General features: G+C 44.9%; 1 protein-coding gene across 2 annotated transcripts in view; it reads left to right on the top strand.

Annotated features, from left to right (window-relative positions):
• The window catches only part of vps13b (vacuolar protein sorting 13 homolog B), a 445,793-nt gene that overhangs the window by 394,981 nt on the left and 27,086 nt on the right, over window positions 1-23,726 (top strand). For both annotated transcript variants that reach the window (XM_080768430.1, XM_080768431.1), the window contains exons 48-55: window positions 3,509-3,775; window positions 7,251-7,334; window positions 7,965-8,140; window positions 12,545-12,715; window positions 17,368-17,575; window positions 19,608-19,796; window positions 20,917-21,063; window positions 23,028-23,338. In XM_080768430.1, the coding sequence (XP_080624556.1) occupies window positions 3,509-3,775; window positions 7,251-7,334; window positions 7,965-8,140; window positions 12,545-12,715; window positions 17,368-17,575; window positions 19,608-19,796; window positions 20,917-21,063; window positions 23,028-23,338 (1,553 nt within the window). The remainder of the gene's footprint in view (window positions 1-3,508; window positions 3,776-7,250; window positions 7,335-7,964; window positions 8,141-12,544; window positions 12,716-17,367; window positions 17,576-19,607; window positions 19,797-20,916; window positions 21,064-23,027; window positions 23,339-23,726) is intronic.

The raw sequence follows: 23,726 nt of genomic DNA, 5'->3' as shown, positions 1-23,726 counted from the left end.
CAACAATTAGCTCTCAAGCACACTTTTTCTTTATCACCATCCTGTGCACTGTCACCTCCCTTAATTGTTTTTCTTATTTTCATCAATCTGTGTACTTAATTGAGGGTGACAGCTGGAGACAGCAAAATCCTGATTGTTAATTCTGAGAGCTTAAAAACCGACCCTCGCGTGTGCTAACATTATCTGGTGACGTCAGCGAGTGGTCTGTGAAGGGATATAAAATAAATGATTGATGACCAAGAGAAAGGAGGCTTCACTCTCCACATGATTATTATCACTGCCACAACCTGTGGAACATACACACACACACACACACACACACACACACACACACACACACACACACACACACACACACACACACACACACACACTGGTGGTGGAAACAATCAATTCTGAGCTCAATTAGATGTGTCATCCCCAGATGAGGGTTCCCTGGTGGTTGTGGCTTGGCTTGGTGTGTGTGCGTGTGTGTGTGTGTGTGTGTGTGTGTGTGTGTGTGTGTGTGTGTGTGTGTGTGTGTGTGTGCGCACGCGTGCGCATGGGTGTACATGTGTGTGTCCATGTGTGCTCGCATACATGCATGCACTACGCGACACGAAAAGAATGGAAAAGGCCTCTGATCGCCAGGAGGCGTGCGTGCGTGCGTGCGTGCGTGCGTGCGTGCGTGCGTGCGTGCGTGCGTGCGTGCGTGTAACAGACAGTGACCTTAGAAGACCATCCGGCATGGAGGCAGCAGTCAGCCTCTATAGAGCAGGCCTTTGATAAGAACAGAGACTGCAGCAGGCAGGCTGCACAATAGAGAGTCCCTGGGACTCATTTAGACAGTGAGGGAAGTTTGGAGCCAACAGTTGCAGCCAGTGAGAAAGCTTTAAGATGTGATGCCAACAGCAGCACTGTACTGATCTATGCCACTGGCTTACAGCACCACATGTACCTGCTGCTAATCCAAAACAATCAATGTGCACTCCTTCTGTTAAGACTCAACACACTCATTCCACCAAAATAGGTGAAAGTTAAGGACAGTAAACGTAAACACATAGGACACGTTTTTCGGGGAAGAATATCGGAGCGAATGTCGGAGCACGGAAAAAACATAATTGACCTCACGTAATGTCAATCACGAATATAAAAAGTTTTTGGACCGGGGTCGATTTTATCACTTTCTCGCAGCTGTCTTTCACATAGACATGTATTTCCAGACCAACATGGTCTCCGCGGAGAAGTTGATCATCTCGTTGAAGAGCACAAAGTAGGCTACTTTATGAAAAGCAACATGCAGACTTCAAAGACACAGAGTCTTGCACCCTTCTGCCAATGAGTGTGAAAATAGCCAGCAGCGCATGCACGCACGCAACACACACACACACACACACACACACACACACACACACACACACACACACACACACACACACACACACAAAGCAGTGGAATAATGCAGAGCAAGAGATACAGAGAGAGGGGAGAGAGAGAGAGATAGAAAAACACGGTGACATCACATCTAATCAACTTCTAGTGAAGCAGGGACCCACTAAAGGCTCTGTGTTGTACATTCAACTTTTTTCAAAATAATGATCTGAGCATGGGATCATCCTCACTGCTGCTGCTCCACTGCATTTCGTTCTGCGAAAACATATACTACTGATTCTCATCACGCGCATTTCCATACGCAAAACGCGTCCTATGTACAAACATCTTAAGAGTTAGGGGTGTAACAGTTATTCATAGTAATTGATTGAATCAATAATAAGAATATGAATTACACAATACAATCCATTTTAAATTAAATCACACCTGTGTGAAGTGAGGGGCACTCTTATCTTTATACCGGTACATCATCTCATTCCAGCCAATCACAATTTGCGTCCTCACTTTTGTCTTCAATGTTTGTGTTTACAAAACACTCAAAGCTGGGCGTAGGAGGGGCTAGCACCCCTCATAAATAATATATTTTTCGTTTTGTGGGCCTTTAGCCCCTCCTATGCCCAGCTGTCTGTCTGTGTGAAAACAAACACGATGATTTGACTGGCTGATCACCCCATAGCGATGATTTGATTGGCTGAGCAAAGTACACATTGAGGATAAAAAAACGAGGGCAGAAAAGTCGCCATTTGTGATGATTTGATTGGCTGAGCACGGAATGTGATGTATTGTATTTTCAAAATGTTTAAAAACTAGCAAATATAGCAGATCTAATGTGTGGCGAATGGCGATGTGACGTGCTAGTAGATCTGCTATTGTCGTACAACAAGTATAAAATAGGGCTCAAGTGGTTAATCACACTATTGAATTTAGTCAGTTAATTTGTTGAATTTCAGCGTTGATTTATAAATGTTAGCTGAAAGAGTTAAGATAGTAACAGCGGAAATGATGGCCCATCATGCAACATTGATTGCATGTCATTCATTGGATCCCTGACAATGGCTTCTCTTATGATATCATATTACTACTACCTCCTCGCTCTGAGCAGTGACATTTAATGAAGTTCATATGCAGCTTGCATGCTGCATGTTTAACATGTACACTATACAGATGTATTATACTGTACAGTACATCTAGATTTGAATGCCATTCATTTTGACTTAGTCTCGCATAGCCAGACGACCAGAGATCTCCCCCTGCTGATATGTCTGGGGAAATCTAAATTCAATGAATTCACTTGGATGCCGGAGGAAAACCATGGGTATCAAACACATAGCCTCTGCTTTGAAAACCAATCCTGATACGGAACTCCCTACACTCCTACAGGAACCTGTGCAGTCCATTACAATTAGTGGAGAAATAGTGGAGATAGTAGACAATTTTAAATATTTAGGCACATATATTGATTGATTTTTAAAGCTTGTAACCAACGCCTCCACCTACTACGCAAGCTCAACTCCTTTAGAGTGAGCAAGCATATCATGGAAACAGTCTATATTATAGACTGAGGTTCTTATAGACTCTATAAGAACCTTAAGAGGGAATCTTGACTTTTAACATGGCAATCTTAATGTAAAAGGAAGAAGCAAGCTGCAGCGAATAGTGAACCTAGCCTCAAAAATCATTGGGAAGAGACAGAAACAATTAAGTTGTATCTATAAGGAAGTACTTAGATAGCAAATGACCTCCTCTCATCCACTCTGCAGGGAGTTCAAACTACTTCCCTCTGGTAGACGGTACAAAGTACCAAAAGCTAACTGTAACATCTTTAAAAATGCCTTCATTCCTAATGCCATTAAGGCACAAAATGATACCATGTCTCGCTAGATTTGTTTTTTAATGTATTTGCCACTGTTGTCCTGCATTTTCACTTCACACGGGTGTGATTATTATTTTTTTATTTATTATCTCCATTTTCCCCCACGCAGTTTTATCCAAATCACTGAATTGAGATGTCCCCCACATGTATCAGCAGAGATCTGTGGTCGTCTGGCTGCGCAAGAGTAATTCTGACTAATCTCCCACTGTTCCTCCCCTCCCTGTTCCCCCTCTGTCTCTCTCTCTCCCCTCCTCCCCCTTCCAGATTATCATCTGTGGGCGCCAGGTGATGTGCAGCTACCTGGGTCAGGACATTGAGCTGCGGGTGGTGCAGCATTACGTGGGGCCAGACGGCCAGACGGTGGTCAGGGAGCACTGTGACTGCCTGGAGGCCGGGGCCAAGCTGCCGTCCTACGTCCTGGAGGACGCTGAGATGACGGAGCTGTGTGTGAGGGCCAGGGGAGACGAGGACTGGTCCCAGGACGTACGGCTGGACGGGAGGCAGAAGGATAGCACCAGCTCTGTGGTACAGGTATGGTAACAAAGCAACACAGCTGGTACTAATAATTGCTAATACTACTACTACTACTACTAATTGCTTGCAAAGCTCATACTAGGTGGGCAAGACTGAATAATTTTTGAGGGGCGCTAGCCCCTCCTATGCACAGCTTTGAGTGTTTGTGTAAACACAAATTGAAGACGAAAGTGAGGACGCAAATTGTGATTGGCCGGCATGATTGGGTGGGAGTCTGGGAGATGTGCCATTGGTTGAGATAAGGTGATGTATGATGACGTATAATGATAAGAGCGCCCCTCGGTCACTTCACACGGGTGTGATTTTTATAGATGTTTTAGAGCGGTGCAAAGTAACCGCTCCAACACATGTGTGATTGGGTGTCTATTATTTATTTAATTGTGGTAGATACACTTTATTTTTCCATTGACTTCAATGGGAAAATGCTCAAATTCACTATTCCGACACCCCTGTGATGTCATGTGGGTCAATACGTAAGAGTGGGTGCAGCAGCACTGAGGTCACAGTTACCTCTCAAGGCACTGCTCACTTCACACTGGGTGTGATTTCTGGCTTAATTGAGAGAGTAGAGAGACAAAAAATGAGGCTCAGAGAGAGGAGCCACATGAGTGTACGAGAGTCTGATTCAAACCTGAGTCCTTTCTCACAAGCAGCATACACAGTATGGTCAGTGCACTAACTGGCTGTGCAAGAATTTACGCATTTGCACAATCTGGTATTTCTGGTATATAGTACAGTAGTGCTGTATTGCTGGTATTTTAATGTATTCACCACAGTCTTATAAGTCTCATATTGTACACCTATGTGTAAAACAGTCACGTTCACATACAGTAGATGCTGGAGCTCTAAGTATGGGGTTGTCCAATATGTCAGTTTTTGGTGGACAAGACAGACCGACAGACAGACACACACACACACACGTGCCCACTCAAACATACAGTGCACTCCACAGTACACACTCTTCCAGTGTCTATGTTTAGAGCCGGTGACAAGACCACCAAGTGCGACCGGATCCCCCTCTCTCTCTCTCCTCTCCGCAGTCTCCTGGGTGGTCACAGTGGCAGAGAGCCTCCATTCTGCTGCTGCTACTCCAGTAGAGAGCAGATTGAGATCTTCATGTCAGATAGCCCTCTTCCTTCAAAGGCCCTCTACTTTCCAACCCATAACCCCCGAGATGTTGAGAGGCAGAAAATACAGTTTATACGCTCTCATAACAACACTAACCATAGGCAGGAAACACTGGCTGATCTGTGGGCAATGGAGGAGGAATGCTTTGAACACACTTTCACACTGCTGGATCAATGCCAACTTCTCTCTCCTCTTTCTATTCAGTCTGTACACTCTCTCTCTTTCTGTCCCCCTACCACACTCTTTCTGTCCCTCTACCACTCTCTGTCTGTCCCCCTACCACTCTGTGTGAGAGCGAGTGTGCGTAAGGTCATTGATGATTGTTGTCTCCTGTCTCTTGATCAGTGATTCATTTCACATAATGGAAGGCTGGCTCTGAATGAGAGAGATACTGTAAGAGAGAGTTAGGCCAGATCTGGATTTGTCTTTCCATTTCACTCTCGTCTCCCCCTTTATGTTTCTCTGTCATCCTCTCTCTCTCATTCATCTGTCTTATTTTTATCTATCTATACTTCCTCCTCTTGTATCTCTCTTTCCCACCACCTCTTCCAGCTTCTCGTTCTGCTACCCCATCTGTGTCTGTTTTCTGTGTACTTAAACTCTCTCTCTCTCTCTCTTTCTTCCTCTCCATTGCCCACGCATTAATCTCCTATCTCCTTCTTAACTAACCTCTGCTTTTTATCTCTCCTTCCTCTTACACTAACCATGTCTCTTTCTGCCATCTCATTGTTGCTTATCTTTAACATCTGGCCAAGTACGGAAGTACTGTATACATTCTGACCTTATTATTTGTTATTTCTCAAAGTGATTGTTCCTATATGATCAGATGGAGTGTTTCTGGGAGAGAGAGAGAAATGTGCTGTTATGAGTACCAGTGTGTTAGAGCCCACCCCCCACCAACCTCCTCCCCTAGTAAATGAAGTCCCTGGCCTGTGGTAAATTAGGCCACTTGTAACGTGCCTTGGCATCCAGAGGCTTTAACGAGGAGCTAGGGCGAAAGGGGGACGAATACCAGTGACACATTAAGAGTGCTCAGCCTTTAGAGGGCACATTCTCAGCTTTTAAATCGTATTCACATCTAACTACTCTCTAATAGCTTATTATCCAGTTGCTAACAGTGAAATTGTCTGGCCGCCTCTGGCCGTGTCATAGCGCCTTGGAACCCCAGAGCACTGTGCGTGGAGACTTAGCATTTAACTATTGGAAGAGGACAAGAGGCGACACGATAACATGATAATGTGTTTCTGACGCTTGGCCATAAACATGATGTCAATCACAGAGAGGCGGCAAGGGCAAACTTTGTCATGAGATACCCATATTATGTCTCTGTTACCAACCACAAATACAAGCAAACCAGTTGGCCTTGAGTGACACTGGCTGAACATACGTATTTCCATGACTCCTGAGAATAAATAAATCTATCGCAACTCCATTGTTACAATAATGAGATTTACTTGTCACATCACCTGCCAAGCTTGGCTCAAGTGTAAACAAAATGTGCCTTAAATGAATTTGATTACGAGTTATAGTTGGGCAGCCTGGTGGTGCGTGGGTAAAGTTCCTGCCCAGTGCCCACCACCGTGAGGACTTGTTTTTGATTCCTCCATGGTGCCTCCAGCTTGGCTTTGAATAAAATTGACCGTGCTTGTGGACGGGAAGTTGGCAGGGGAGGGAGGGAGAACTCTGTCACTGTGACTCCTACAGGTTGGTTGGGGGGTGTCTATCGGAGGAGAGAGAGACGTGGTTGTCTATCCCATCCCAAGACCAACAAGTAGGCATTGACAGGGACTATATATATACCAAATATACGTTTGGGCCCAGCTGGCAATTGGCTGGCTCCGTTTGGGCCCAGCTGGCCATTGGCTGGCCCAGACAACGAGGCGGGACTTCCCCCCTTCTTCTTCGTTGGTTTTTATTTTGACTGAACGGGGGGTGGCTCCCGATCATAAACTGTAACGGTAGCCACGCCCCTCAGAACATACGCGACTTTATGGTAATTTTTTTAATAAATGGGACCATAATTTTCCAAAAAGAATATTATGAATATTAGAAATTAGACTTTAAACTAGTGACTGGAAGCAGAAAGTATTCATGACCATGTTTATTAAGGTAATACAGTCTAGGTGAAGTTGGGCCCAGATACATGGACTTCTATTGGGCTATGGGTTTTTTTGGGCCCAATGACAGCGCCACATTATATGAACTTTCAGGAAGTTCCGATTTCCTTAGTGGCTTCACAGAATATCTGTCTGACTGTCCCCCTGATATATACAGTACACACACGATAAAGGGAGGAATCCATAGTTAGTGATGAGACCTTAACAGATGGTTTCTCACCTTGCAGGTGCCTTGTTCCAGTGGTTCTCTGCTGTACGTCTGGTGTACTCTCATCACCATTGAACCTGACTCTCATATGCAACAGAGAGTTGTAAGTGTCCTTGAAATCACACACACACACACGCACACGCGCACGCACGCACGCACGCATCACATAGTCGAATTCCAACATTTAACAGATATCAATCCATCATTTTCATTGAGTAATCCATTGCACACTGACACATAAACTTTGGTGTTTTGTTATGAAACATGGCGTTGTTATTTCGGGGTGTTTCCATTGAACCACCAACTGTGAGATTAACACGCACTGTTTATAATTGCTGAAGTGTATAATTACAACATTGTATAATTACACAGCTTCCACTAGGTAATGGAAGCAATGTGCAATATGAAGCAATATGTTGTTATAAAATGTTATTGATTAAGCACACTGATGTCTAACATACTCACACAAAAATACATGCGATATAAAGTGCACTCATTGGAATACCATAATACGGTAATAATAACTGATCCATAATCAGAATATGACATTTTTTGGTATTTGTTTTTACATTTTTACAAATCAAAAACGTATTTCGATCTTTTTTCCGGTCAGTTTATTTTCCTACAAACATGTCTGTGTTTGTTCTTCTGTGTATGTTTCTCTTATGGCTGTGAGCATGTGTGTGCATGTCTATGACTCTTATGTGTGTATGTGGTGTGCCCTATTCATCAGGTGGTGTTCAGTCCATTGTTTGTGATGAGGAGTCACCTGCCGGAGCCAGTGATCATTCACATGGAGAAGAGGAGTCTGGGCCTCAGGGAGAGTCAGCTGATAGCAGGCCAGGGCCAGCAGGAACCCCTGTTGAACACAGAGGCTGACCTCACGCACCACATCACCTTCCAAGCCAGGTGAACAAACAATACAGCCTCTTATGTGTCCTCACTCCTCCATCTCTGTTCTGGTTGAGTCATTCTGCCCCTACTTAATCAAATATGATGTTTCAATAATGTGAATGCGCTTATCTTGCCAATGCCAGCTATGAAGTAACATTGGTCTTTCCCATTTGTACTTGACTCTTCAGATGGTGCAGTTACAGTTAAGTTACAGCTTAATTTGCACAGTGTGAGGGAGTACTCAATTGATGCTCTAATATGTTAGTTAGTTGTAAATACAGGTTTATGGAGGCAACAGGGTAGGGACTAATTAAGCATTTTGGGAAAACAAAACACAAAATGGGAACAAATGTTTTCTGTTTTGTCTGCCATGAAGAAGTAGAAGAAGTAGGTCGGGAGTGGCTTATTGTCGGTACCAGCCGGTAACACGCAGGAGTCTGTCCCCGTAACAATGCGCTATAGACGTCTGGGAGATGGATTGCTGAGGTGGAGCGCTACTCCTACCATCAGCTCCCAGTACTTCCTGCACGACTTGTCGCACCCAAGCCATGCCCACACATAAACACACACAGACACGCACACACACGCGCGTGCGTCAGGCGCAGCCATGCTGTTTCACGTAATCACGTTGGACAAAACTAAACCAGCCAGACAAACGTTAATCCCCGTAGGACCCGCATTTTCAAACTGTCCACTCGTCGCGACGGACCCGACGTTATAAAACATGTTAATGTGAGTGATTCTTGCAGATCGCATCGGCTCCCTCTGTTATACACTGCGAGTGTCGAGTGTGTGCATGCATGGATGGGCGCCGTTGGCATGCAGTTGGTTGCTGTCCCATTGGCCAGAGGTGTGTGTGTGCCTGAATGCCGTTGGCCTGCCGTTGCTTACTGTCCCATTGGCCAGAGGAGGCAGACGAGGCAGCCAATCAGGCTAGGCCGTCAGTATGACTAGGTCCTCTAAATCAGTGGTTCCCAAAGTGGGGTCCGGGGACCCCCAGGGGTACTTGAGGGATTCCAGGGGGGGCCCAGCTAAATGATCATTTGGAACCAAATGGACCCTTATGGGTCTGTAACTCAGAGAGTGTACAAATGTACATTTGTACACTCTCAGAGTTAAATTAGCATTGATTTTACAATATAAATTGGGGGTCCCAGAGATAGAAATGCTATAAATGGGGGACCATAGACTAATGCATGTCAAACTGGGGGTCCTTGAAATTAAACAGGTTGAAAATCGAGACATAAAAATCTTCTCTTATGGGGTCCGCGGGATAATTAGTGTCAATTTGGGGGTCCTTGACATGAAAAAGTTTGGGAACCACTGCTCTAAATGACTAGGTCGTCTACATTTCATGAGCATTTTGTCAGGTTTCACCTGACAAAAAGCGCTGAACCACAGTGATGACATGTCCTCTTGGGGTGAGAGCTGCTCAACCCAACAGTTTTTCATGGAGGGTCTGATGTCAGAAGGGACTTCTCCTCAGTGTGTTTTTGCCATGTGTAGCAACCCTTGCCAGTATCAGCAATGCTCACAGCAACGCGCAACGTCTTCCAGAGTGGTATTATGTCATCATGGCCCGGATCATAACCCTGCTAATGACAGAGTCTGACTCTCGTCTCCCGTAACAGGCGTTTTATGTCTCCATTTAGCAGCACTGCAGAGACACACACTTACTTAACGTTCCCTCGCACCACATTCTGATATCTGTGCGCCAGCGTGCAGACCTGATCCAGTGGAATCCAGTCATGTTTCAGGGGAGAAGGGAGGCCAACTTGGCAGCCACGGAGACACGGTTCTCATTCCAACATGTCAGGTCGGGCCATAATTACACCTCATTTAGATAGGGGCCCTAACGGAGAGCAGGCTTTTGGCCCTGTGTTCGTTATGCGTTATGAGTGTGTATACCCGTGTGCATGCGCGCGCTGTGTTCATGGCATGCGCATATTCTGTCTGTGTGTGTGTGTGTGTGTGTGTGTGTGTGTGTGTGTGTGTGTGTGTGTGTGTGTGTGTGTGTGTGTGTGTGTGTGTGTGTGTGTGTGTGTGTGTGTGTGTGTGTGTGTGTGTGCGTGTGCGTGGTCTGTTTGTGTCAGAGGTTTCTGTGTATGTGTGTGTATGTCTGTGTTTGCGTGGGTTGATAAATCCTGTGTGTGTGTTTGTGTCATCATGTCTGTGTGTGGTCCCATGCCTGTGATGATCTCGGTCAGCCGCGTTTTGCCCCATGCCAATGTGCGTGTGACTGCTACCACTTCATCACTGGCAGAGCCTGTCACATACATCACTGTAGATGTCGGTTTCAGTCAGCGCCCTAGATTGGACAGATCACGAAACAAATGTTTGATAACATCATCCTTGGTGTCATTGTTTCCGTTGGTCAAATATGTCTCACAGCAAACGTGCTCAATCATAAGCCATTGCGAATTCAAGCTTTTGGAACAATCCGGTAATCTGACAGGCAGTTTACACGTACAAGTCATTTTCGGAGACGTCGAGTGTTCCGTTGGATCTAAATTCTATTGAAACATAATGAGACGATTCAGCCATAAATCATCACATTCTTAAACTGTCCATAATCTGACACTAACATGTCAGACAGAGTACATGCCAGAGCCTTGTGCTAGGGCGTTGTGCACCCAAAGTGCCATACAGTAATGTGAGTGCTTACATTTTTCATTTTTTCCTCCCTGAGGAGATTGTACAGTCTAGGCCTGAATGGCATGCTCTCCCCACTGTTAACCACATGTGCACACAGTATTATTGATGTTACTACTGTATTTGTTATCTGGACATCTGCAATCTGTGTTGTTTTCCTTTAGCTGTGTGGATCCCTGGCAGACAAGTCCCTGTTTTGGTAGCAACTGGTGGTGATCTGAATAAACAGAGTTAAACGTTGGGTGTAATTCACTCCCCCAGAGAGATTTTTTGGTGGTGGTAACTGTTTGGTGTTTAGATATCTGGTCGCAACGTTTGTTTTGATGTGAACTGCCATAAAGGAACCACAGTGGCCATACAGCGACTGGGGATATATTTGGACTCAGATAAATCCTTCTCTCGTACACAAAAAAAGAAAGCTCAGTGAAAAACAACTAACTGTCTTGTCTCTCTGAATTTCAACCACAATGCTCTGCGTGTTTACAGTCTTCCCCCCTGTCTAAACCACCTCTCACCACACTAACTCACATACAGTACATACAGTACTCACCATCCCTCATCCCCCTCCTCAATCTATCCCTTCATGTGACTCAATTCTTGCAAGCCCCCCCCCCTCCCCAGCCCAAACCCACTGCTCTAAATGCCCCTTCAGCGCACATAAACCTTGTCCTCAGAATCCATACACGGAACCTCCCCCCCAACCCAACCCAGACCCAGAACACCAGGACGGTTCCAATCTTGAATGTTCGCTGGTCAGCAGCTCGTCTTTCCTTCCTGTAATTATACATATTTGTGGTCCTCTAATGGACGAGGTAAAGAGCGGAGCTGTGGTCTGCGACACAACAGACAGAAAGACAGACAGACAGACAGACAGACAGACAAGTCTTAACCATAACTGCTGTGTCCCCTCTCTTGGAATTGGCCGCTACATTAGAAGACGGGGGCTTAGAATCAGAAGCCTCTTCCAGCATCCCCCCTCAGGAACCGGCCTGGGATGAAAAGCTTCCTGTCAGCAAGTTGTCCTTCTCCTCTGTCTTCCCCCAGATCCATAACCAAGCGCCCCTGTGTTCCTTTTATAGCACAATGGGCTCTATTAATAAACTGCTGCTCCAGGGTAAAAGGGGCCGCTTCTCTGGGCCAAGTGGAACTGGATGCTGCCCAGAGACGGAGGAGGCTATTAGACTGTTTGGAGTTTGTTAAGAGGTTTTTTTTTTGTTACTTGTTGTTGCGAAGCCGTAATTGACCAGTGTCTGGGGCTAAAGTATCCAATAGGATTATTTACTGCTGTTGAGCTTCCTCTGTGATTGTTGTGAATTAGTGTTTTGTAAGAGAAAATTTCATGTCAGGGAAAAACAAAAGGAGAGATTGAACCCTGTTTGGGTTTTCAGGGGAAAGTCAAAAGAGTTTAACAGGAGGTCAATGCAGTTGCACTGTGAATAGAACCATGTGAACTATCAGTTACTGTCAAGAGATGTCTTGTTCTGTTCTGTGTCATCATGCAACATGTTAACAGACTAAGTTACAGAAACAACCCTGTCAACAACAGAATATACAATTGTCTCACAGAAATTAGGTTTCATAGATTTCATTCACTAAAAAGTAACATCCAGAGTTTAATTCAAATTCCCGATTTGACTCTGCATGTAATGGTAAATGTAATCAATTGATTAATAATGTTTAACAATGACAATGTTAACCAACAATATCACATAGGCCTATATCTACATTACAGTAGGTCTTTATCATGTTTTGTGTCCTGTCTTCCAGGGAGGAAGAGGATGCGTCCCACTGTGCCGTACCCATCTCTACCAGCCTCATCAAACAGATAGTAAACAAGACTGTCACAGAGGACAACCTGCAGCACATCCTCCATGACTTCTATGGCCCGAAGACGTCCATTCATCCACCATGGCCCTACATCAGCAAAGACGCAGACAGGTACTACTGTACAGCACTGCAGTGACCTGCATAGTGTGTGTGATCGTCATATTTATGTCCCAATTGTACAGCATGGCTCCAAGGGGCTGAACCGTCTCGGAGAGGGTTCTGTGAGTGAGTCTGTCTGTATGTGATTCTGTGAGTCTGACAATACAGATTCTCAGACTCACAGAGTCTCCAGAATCTCCACACACTCTGGTTGTCAGAAAGAAACCACCTAACTCCAAGGAAATTAAGAAAATCTTATATTTTGAAAACAAAGCAATACTGCCTCATCAAAGTAATTGTTGTGACTTTATATATTGTCAATTACTTGCATGAGAGGTGGTGGAGTTAGTTGCTTTAGCAGATAGTTTGAGGGTCGAATGGAGTTAAGCGGTTTTGTCCAAAGCGATTTTACTATACTTTCCATTGATTCAATATTTTCTAAACAACACACAGACGTAAAGGGTGTTCAATGGAACTGATTTATGCAAAAAAATCAAACACATAAAAAATTGAGTTCCGACATGTTTTTGGAATTAAGTCGAATCGGGCTGAAACCTTGCCCAAATATGGACATACTGACATCATATACTGACGTCATAGGTGACTGTCATAGCCCACAATCCCACATGAAACAATCCCTTTATTAGACCCTGTCTTGTTTGTCCGTGTGAATGTGTTTGTGTTTTGTTATTTAAATATATATTTTTAAAGAACAGTATGTTGCACAGTATGTTCAATGTGTGCTGTTATATCTTTCTTGGTAAGACTCTTTGTTTGCTTTGAGATTGTTGTTTATGGAATTCATTACAACGTATTGTTTTGGGTCCAGTCTCTGCATGCAGGGAACAGCACTGACCTGTTCCAGATTTACCACAGATTATAATCCTCCAAAAGATATTTAAAAGATTATATTTAGGGGAATTCTCTTGCCTTTAACCATGGATGCTGTGAGACAAACAGGAAACCAGAGGGGGAAAAGATCGTAAAGATGATGGCGCTCGAAGCAGGTTGAGAGCGAGATTGAACATTGACCAAGTCATGAGTAGGCAGCACTCATGAACGCCAGGCCACCAGGACATAATTAGTCAGCATTCTAATTCTTTTTTCAAATTTATTATAGGACTTCTTGCGGTGGCGAGCATTAAATCAGGTCACGGCTCTTTCATGAGAGAATTTCCGAGACCCACCAGTGTGCTTTTGTGATCGCATGGCCTCACACAGAATTCCCCCTCAAAGCGCAGAGTTGCGCAAGACAAGGGTCTTTAATGAGAGAGGCTTCGCTTTATTGTTGTCTCTTTGTTCACATAATAAAACAGTAAGGGCTCAGACAATGCCTTGTGCCGTGCTTCAGACGATAGCAGCAATCCCACTGGTGTCCCCTGTGGACCGGAGATTAAGACTGTCACTCTGTCACAGGCCCACTTTCTCACACAAGTCACGGGGGCCTTGCATTTAGTTAAAACTTGGCACAGGATTGTAAGCCTGCGTGTATGTGTGTGTGTGTGTGTGTGTGTGTGTGTGTGTGTGTGTGTGTGTGTGTGTGTGTGTGTGTGTGTGTGTGTGTGTGTGTGCGCGCGGCTGCATCTGTCTGTGTGTGTGTGTGTGTGTGTGTGTGTGTGTGTCTGTCTGTGTCTGTCTGTGTGTGTGTGTGTGTGTGTGTGTGTGTGCGCATGTGCATGTGCGTGCGCGTGTTTCCTTGCGTGCGTGTGTGTGTGCGTGCACATGTATGGCTGTATGCGTTCTGTGAATCTAACTGTACACCAGAGCACACATGTGGATCTGTCCACGCACGTCACTCTGGGAACCGTCTTTTGTCACAAAGCAATCACATCTTGATAGCAGCAGCACAGCACTCACCCACATGCTCTCATAGAGGCATTGTTACAAAGTTCTAATGGATCTGCTGGACACATGGGCCATATGTCTGGCTGTGGTTCCACAGGCTTCTCTTCTCTACATATGCGCTCATACGCACGCACACGCACGCACGTGTGCACGCACGCACGCTGTTCCACGCTGTTCACATACACACCCAACAATGAACATCACTACCCTTATTGTCATACACATAATTCTCTCTCACACTCTCTAGTCTCTTTTATGTATCATTCTCACTTGTTCTCCCTCACACACGCACACACACACACACACACACACACACACACACACACACACACACACACACACACACACACACACACACACACACACACACACACACACACACACTCTCTCTCTCTCTATCTCTCTTTCCCACTCTCTCTCCCTCTCTCTCTCTCTCTGTCTCTCTCTCTCTCTATTTCTCAGTCAGGCCTGGTGGTGAGCTGCTATCCAGTGGTTTGGTGTTGGGTTTCTCTGTCAATCAGGTCTCTCTCTCTCCTCTGTGTGATCCAGTCCTGAGTAACAAAAGCTCCAGACCAACGCACATTTCCCCCCTCAACGAAAGTGACAGTTTGTCTGAAGCCCAGAAACCTGCCACTGACTGTAAAAAATAAAAAAGTCTCCATCACACACTAAAATCCTCAGTGTTGATTTAACCCCATGAACCCAATCATCCCTATTCTGGGGCGAAGATATTTTGTGTAGAGTAAAAGCAGGAGGGGGTAAAGAGTTTAAGACTACCGTGCAGGGTCATTAGCGCTGGCTCCTCTCTACAATTCTCTAAGAACTTGGTCAGCACGTGATATATACCGTCTGCGTATTTATTAATCTAATATTTTAAATGTTTGCTGATAATTTTGATACGGTGTGCTGTGTGTGGACAGAGGTTCCAGGCTGTCTCATACTGTACAGAAAGCACTGGGCTCCTTGGCTGGGAGTGTGTAAATATTGTGTCTTGGGGGGCAAAGGAAGTTGAAAGTGGTAAATGTTATTTTTCTTTCTCTTTTGGGATTTTAATGGCAGCGAGGCACCTCCGTAATCATTAAACAAACATCTTGTAGTGGTTGGGGTGAGGGTGAACTCAAGCTGCAGGCGTTCTGTGTGCGTGTGCGTGTGAGTGTGTGTGTGTGTGTGTGTGTGTGTGTGTGTGTGTGTGTGTGTGTGTGTGTGTGTGTGTGTGTGTGTGTGCGTGTGCGTGTGCATGCGTGTGTGACTGTGTGTGTGTGTGTGTGTGGAGCAGTGTGTGTGGAGCAGTGTGCGGCTGTCAGAATTCACACTTGTGAAAGCCTGAACTCCAGTGCTGGCAGGCCCTGACAGAAGCAGCTAAGCACATTTCTTTCAATTACCTTTTTGTGAGCTCCATAATGTGATTTATGGGCCCTGCACTTCGCTGCCCTCAACCTCGAGTTCAGCTGCCTTCCACGGCTACAAACATGCTCACACGTTATACGCGCACACACACACCAGCTAATGATAAAGAACTACTTTGAGCAGTGCTGTTTTTGGACGCATTTCACAGCAAGGGTGTCTTGTGCGCATGTGCCAGGGCCTGAGAGGAGAACGAATCGGAGCTGGCGCGGAGGCAGAGGTAAGTCGGGGTCAGTCTTTGATGCTCCACTGACCTTGGAACATCAGTGGAAGTCTGAACGTACGGCTTGTCTCTGCCTCTCCTCTGACACTCTGCACTGTTTAGCTTTCAGGAGACCATGATTGCCATGAAATGACTGCGGTATCAATTGATGGGTGGAAGATTGTTTGTGTGTGTCTGTTTTGTCTGCCCGATGTTTGTCTGTGTCTATACATGTGTGCAGGTCCGTTGGCATCTCCAGATGCCCGGGCACATTCTGTTCTGTGTCTGTTTGTATGTGCATAAGTTGTTTGTTTTCTCTGTATTCGTGTGGTCTCGTTGGCTGTTGCCGTTGTGTTAATGGTCTGTACTGGTGTGGGAAGTGTGTTTGTATGTTGGACATTTTAAATGCCTGTATGAAACTGTATACGGCTTTGTGCTTTTTTTTTGTTTTTAATTTTTGTGGGTTTGTAACAGATGCGTTTAGCCAAAATTACATGGACCCAAATGATAGTGTTCTGGATGTTTCATGGAGGTTTTTTGGCGCTGAACTGGTGTTTTGTTGTTATGAATATTCATATTATGTGTACTGACAGTAATGTATTACTTACAACTGTGTTTTACAGTATATATTATAATGCCACAATGAAGTGTTAAAACCCTACTGTACTTTGTTGACTGGAGTCCCTCGGGGCTCTGTAAGAACCAACAGTTCCTGAGCCATGTGGCCCACAGATCACAAGGCTGTCTCCTGCCTATTGTTTTTCCCTCTACACCAAACATTCCTGCCAAATATTCAAAGGCTCATCTGGTTAAAAACTGTCCTTTTGTCCAACATGGGCTGAAACATTTGTGTTAGATTAATACTCCAAATATTTGACTGACTGTGCAGTTCCTGTGTTCCCTGGTGTCTACTATTTATTGACTTTTATTTAATCTGGGAAGACCATTGAGAGAATACAATATGATCACAACAATATGATCACATACAAAAACAACACACAATTTTACATAATGGTGAAATATAGTGAGCAATATAAAAAAAAAAGACATCATAATGCTAATACACAGTGTAAACAGTTACAGTCGCTATGTGTTGCATGTTAAGTGTAATGTATGTCTGTGAGCACGTTGGATATCCCGTGGATTTGGGCAGAAGATAAAGACTTGGGAATATAATTTAGTATAACATTGTGACTGTTGACTGTCCTCACAGGTCCGTATTGGAGCCTCTGGCCCAGTGGGACAGTCCCATGCAAGTGAAGCTGTCCTGCTGGAAGGCAGGGTTAAACACCCTGCTGGTGGAGGTGCTGCCCTGGGCCCTGATGGCCAACCGCTCCCACTGGGACCTGTGGCTGTTTGAAGGGCAGACCATGGTGCTGCAGATCCCGGCTGGCAAGGTCATCGTCCCGCCCAACTTCCAGGTGGGCTTTCTATCTACTGTAGTGATTCCTTTTTTTTAGGGCTTTTCTGAGACTTCATTTGATAGATAACAATGACAAAGGACTCGGAGTGACATGCAGCGAAATGATTCGGGCGTTAATGACCATGTGGTACGGGACCCTAACCATCGGGTCGCCCGACCCAGCTAAAGTTAAGAGTTAAGAGCCAAACATCTTACGAGTCTTTCACTTTTAACATAGTGTAAATCTCCCCCATCAGCTGTGACCTGTGCTCCATATTGAGACGGCTTGAGACGGCTATGGACTCAAGAATAAATAAAAATCGTATCAAATAGGGATCTGTGGATCTATTTGATGTCTTGAAAATCTGCACCAAACTCACGCTACCAGAGCATCAAATCTCGTACCACCCGTCTCAGTAACAGTTTCTACCCCCAGGCAGTCAGGCTGCTGAACAGCTGACCTTGAACTGTATTGCACTGTTTTGTCACTTCACTTTTTTCAGTTCTTTTGTCTTTTTCTTGCACTATAGATGTTGTTTATGTCCTGTGTATGTAAGACTGAGAGTGCTCTGAGCAAAATAAATTTCATTATATTTATACTCTGTATCTATCTATACACATGACAAATAAACCTGAACCTTATGTTGACAAATACACCATACAGTACTGTATGTGCAAACATACAGGAAAATACAAAATAATCCGTATTCTGATATCAGCCTGCCATTGTGTGCTTGAGCCACGCACATGTAAAATACCAAACATTCTGTCACTTGGGATAACAAAAGAAGCCTTGCAATATGCTGACAGAAAAATAAAGCATTTGATTGAGTGATAGACCATTTGACAGTAAGATTTCTCCTATGGGATCGATAAACACAGATGGATGGCTCGTTTTTCTGCCATGGAAAACAAAACATGTGAAAGTAAAGTGAGCTCATCGGACTGTTACTCCATGGCGCTTATTATTATTTTATTTTTTGTCATCTTTGGATCAGACAAATACAATGCGTCTTTGGGATGACTGTCCCTCAGAGTGGGACAGCCTTACTTTCCTTGTTTCAAACGCAGCAGAAGGCATGTTGACACCAGAGGTCTCTCACATGCAGGGACCTGCATGGCAGCAGCTCTCCCTGCTTCACTCAATCTTTAGCCTGAGTTATACTTGTTACATGTGAGTGTCGCGCACCAAATATAGCTTGTAGATCATCTATTTTCGGTGCCCAACACCCACATAACTATGTATAAATCAGGCTTTAATCTGCTGCCGAGTGCTGTCACCAAGCGCGTAATTCTCACACGTCTCTTCTCATGCACGCTTCTGAGATCACACCAAGAAATCTACAGATGGTTTTCCCCCTCTGTGGAAATCACAACACAATCAGTCACGCACGCACGCAGCCACGCACGCACACACGCACACACAATACGACACAAGACTACATACTGGGAGCTTGAAGTCACTAACCTCAGAGATAAGTGTGAAGGCAGTGTATCAAAGGATAAGGGTGATACGCTTCAGCAAACCCAAACAAAATAAAAAGCTGTAAATGTGTAATAGCCTGTGAAACATAAACATAAACACAGCATTGTTTCCATGGAACTCAGCTGTTATGAGAAAGTGACAGACAGATAAAGAGAGAGAGAACAAGAGCTGCACTTGGTGTTTTAGTGTGTCTGTCAGAGCTGGTGAACAAATACACACAAAATCTGCCCTTATATAGTGTTTAGGAGGCATTACCTATGCTGCTGATACATCATTGGCTATGCCAGTCCAATTTATGATCAAGTGGGATTCATCATTTAGCACACCTGGGTCAGAGCAAATTTGGATGTTAAGGATTGGTGCATGTGGAGTTGACTTTTCTTAGTTTCTATTATATTTAAAAGAGACATTTAAGAGAATCTTATATAGGATAATATGTATTGTACACATCAAAATAAACCGTGTTGATTTATCCATTTGTGTGTACTAATGAACTCTCAGCATTTACTGTGTGGATTTGACACTCTAATACCCTCACACTTCTTTCTTTCTTCCTTCCTTTCAGGAGGCCTTCCAGATAGGCATCTACTGGGCTCACACCAACACCGTCCATAAGTCTACTGCACTGAAACTGGTCCACGACCTGACCTCTCCCCGTTGGAAGGAGGGATCTGGAACGGAGGTGGTCACCTTGGATGAGGAGGGCTGCGTGGAGGCCAACATCACCCTGGGAGCCTTCTCTGGAACACAGAAGGTCATTAAACCTCTAATCTTTTTATTTACCATGGCCAGTAGTGCTGTGCAGGAGGATGGAAACGATATTATGTTATAACTGTCAGGGGCCAGAATCCTGTACCTCTAACCTCATTGTCTAGACATGGGGTATGCATTTGTTGCTTTGCATTTCTTTCTATTGTCTGTGTCTTTGCCACTTGGAAGTTTGATACTGATTTGTTTGGCCTGATGCCATGACAACGCATTGAGGTTAGACAACACACTCCATATTTGGGCGTAGCTGCATTGGGAACTCCTTGGCTTATATGAGTCATGGTGATATGAGCATGACACCGTAGTGCATACATGGGCAACTGGAGGCCCGGAGGCAACACGTGGCTCCCACCATCACTTATTGCGGCCCTCGGATTAATATCAGAATATATCAGAATACTGATGTATTATTGATTTCAGCTGTTACAATTCCAACCATGCAAACATGACCCGCTTTAATTACTTCAGTCTTATGTAACTTAATGACTAGTACTAAAATGTTATTGTCAAAGTTACCCACCCCTGCCGTAGTGACATGAGCCAGAGATCCTGTTCTCGCCAATGTTAGCATAGGAAGAGTAGGCTATATGATATATTCATAATATATTTTCCTTCATTTGTCATTTTAATCTGTCAAACTCATATCTCTCGTGCATTCAGAAAGCAAGCATTTAAAGGTTTGTAAATGCAGTCCACAATAGACATAGCCCAGCAGACAACAACAGCAATACAATACCACTGGATATTTAATGAAATAACAAGGGGGAAAACAGATAGGAATAAGGTTTAAAACTATAGTACAGTACAGCACAGTATCATACAATACAAACCATATGTAAAAGGCAGTGAATGTTCAGAATTAGGAGTGGGTTGATAATTTTGTATCGGGTACATTGTATAGAAACTATACATCTATGCATCCTCAGCGTTAGCAAAATCCTGAGCAGCAATGGGGGATGTGCAATGGAGAAAGTTCAATGGGGCATGTACATACAGTACATTGTATAATGGAGTTGTATGTCAGCACTCGTCAATACATACTTTAAGATTTGTTCAGCTATACTCAAACTACAGTACGTGTGTCTGTCTGTCTGTTTCCTGTGTAGGTGTGTCAGTTCTGCGTGTCGTCTGTGGTGAGACATGGCATCCAGATACTGCAGATAGAAGACAGGACCATTCTTGTCAACAACACTCCTTATGCAATACAGTACAGACCGCTGCTGTCGGACCAGCCACTGGGCACAGATGACCAGGTAATACTTACTTTACTTTATTTGTTTATTTAGACATTGCATACTAACACATTTACTGCTTAATTAATTCATCCTATTGCAACGTAAATACACCAGAAGATGCTAATGTACATCCGCAGTACCGACACAAAATATAAAAACAAAACAGGCAGACGGTGGAATACATTACATTAGGAAACAACGCATAAAAACCTACGTAGCAGCGTTTTTATAGGGCAATAGAGATTAGAAACGTGCAGTATTGCGTTCAAGTAATACAGGATACGCTGTCAAATTGCACTAGACTATTAGACTATACATGGTCACAGGTTTGGTCGTCGATTTCTTTAAATTGAATTTAAAGAATGGAAATGAAGGAAAATCAAAACACCCACACGCAGCTGTACAAGGACACAAATGTTGTGACACACACACACACACACACACACACACACACACACACACACACACACACACACACACACACACACACACACACACACACACACACACACACACACACACACACACACACAGCTGGTGAGCTAATGAGGATATACTGTTAGATTAATTTGCCCACTGATCTCTTTCTTGTGCTGGGAGGGCGCTGCAATGAGAGGATAATGATCTGTTTATTTGAGACTAATTGTGGAAGACATCATACTGGCTGCCCACGGTGTGAGGCCTGCCCACGGTGTGAGGCCTGCCCACGGTGTGAGGCCTGCCCACGGTGTGAGGCCCTTTCAGCTCCTTAACACGGTGGGCTGTCAGCTCCAGCACTCCCAATGACTAGTGTGACCTCTAGAGGTCTCCATCCTCCACACTGCTACTTCATATAGCCATAATGACTGCTAATGGTCGCGCACACACACAGTGCATTTGTGTTTATCTGCCCATGCTTGTGCGTGCATACAGTACACATGTATGTCTGAGCACACACACGCCACAACTTGAGTACCCCAGACATGTGAATCTTCTGATGGATCACACGCATGCACTCACGCACGCACGCACGCACGGACGCACACACACACACACACACACACACACACACACACACACACACACACACACACACACACACACACACACACACACACACACACACACACACACACAAACACATGGTTCCCCCCATACACACACTGCAGGGACGCAGCAAGCCGTTTTCCATCAGATCATGTTGCTTCCTTTCCCGTCTCTCTCTCTCTCTCTCTCTCTCTCTCTCTCTCTCCTTCCCTCTCTCTCACTCTCCTCCACTCTCACCATGTGGCAATGGCACTTCACAGGGACATTAGACAAACACCCAGAATTGGATGCAGGTTTCCCTCCTTGCTTTCATCTGCTGCTTGTCCCCAACGAGAGCAGCGAGGCAGTGATGTCATTTAACAAGCCCTCAGATCCCCTTAAAGGAGGATGGCAGAGCTTGCCAGTTGCCACTAATTGACTGAAAAAAAAAACTAAAACAAAAATACGTACCAAAAAAAACTAAGCGTGGAGCGATGGGTTTAACAATAACACAGACCACAAAACAAGGCTAGGAATGCCTTTCTAGTAGGGCTATTCATCATGCTCACTGTCTAATCCAGCACTACTCAACTGATCACTGGCTGCTAAACTGGCGCAGCAGGGCTCCTCTGCTACCAATTTAGCACTAAGCTCAGTGGGAGAAATAGGAGAGTACAATAACAATGCGGTTGTGCCATGTATCTTTTTTGTAACCACTCGCATCTTCTAACCCTCTTTCATTCCTCTACTCTTGTCTTCGCTGTCCCTTCCTATATCCTGCCGTGCCCGCCCCGATCCACCGCTTTCCTCGGGTCTCCTCTTCCTCACCTCACCTCACTTCTCTCATCTTCTCTAATCTTATTTGATGGTCCTTTCTTCTTCCCTCCTTTCTTCTCCTGCCTGCCGCATTTTTTCTTTCCATCTATCGCTACGTGACCTCCTTACTGATCTTCTTCATTTTGTGTCCTCTCCTCCAGCCCTGTGAGCTCCCAGACACAGCAGCCTTCACCTTGTTCCCTTCAGAGGGAAACGTCCCAGCCACGCCCTGCTCCGTCCCCTGCTGGGACCTCCTCCGGAACACTGTCCAAGGAGAGGTGGAGACCTCGCCGCCCCTCAGACTCATGCTCTTCAGCTGCCTTCCTAAACCCGACACCGGGCCTGAGGCTGGCACAGGGGCCCTCTCTGGACCTACATCGTGGAGCCTCCCTGCCCCCGTCCGACCAGATTTTCCGAGGCAAAGTGTGTCGGTTCCCGTGAAGCCGAGCCCTGGCAGAGGTTTGAGTAGCAGGTGGGTGAAGTGGAGCGTCTGTGGGTGCTGGCTGTGACAGTCAGTCAGCGCAGGGCACAGAACCCCCGGCTGGCACAGGGACATAGCGTTAGAGAGGGCCTTGCACTTCAGTCACAGCCTGTTAAACACTGGAGATGAAGCACAGGCAGAAATGCCCTCATCATTTCCACTGTCAGGCTCTGCTCGTTCACATGCTCCATGTCTCTCTCTCTCCCTCTCTCTCTCTCTCTCTCTCTCTCTCTATCTATCTAACATCTTTATGTGGTTTTCTTTCTTTCTCTTTCATTCTCCCTTTTTTCATTTTCTTTCCTTCTCAATTCCTTCTCATCTTTGTTCCTCCGCCTGTCTCTGTTGGAATTGTCCTACTGCAGTGAACACACAGAACATA

Source organism: Protomyctophum bolini, assembly GCF_963924005.1.
Source record: "Protomyctophum bolini genome assembly, chromosome: 7".
Classification (NCBI taxonomy): domain Eukaryota; kingdom Metazoa; phylum Chordata; class Actinopteri; order Myctophiformes; family Myctophidae; genus Protomyctophum; species Protomyctophum bolini.
The sequence above is the reverse complement of the archived record's forward strand: the minus strand, read 5'-3'. Positions and strand labels throughout refer to the sequence as shown.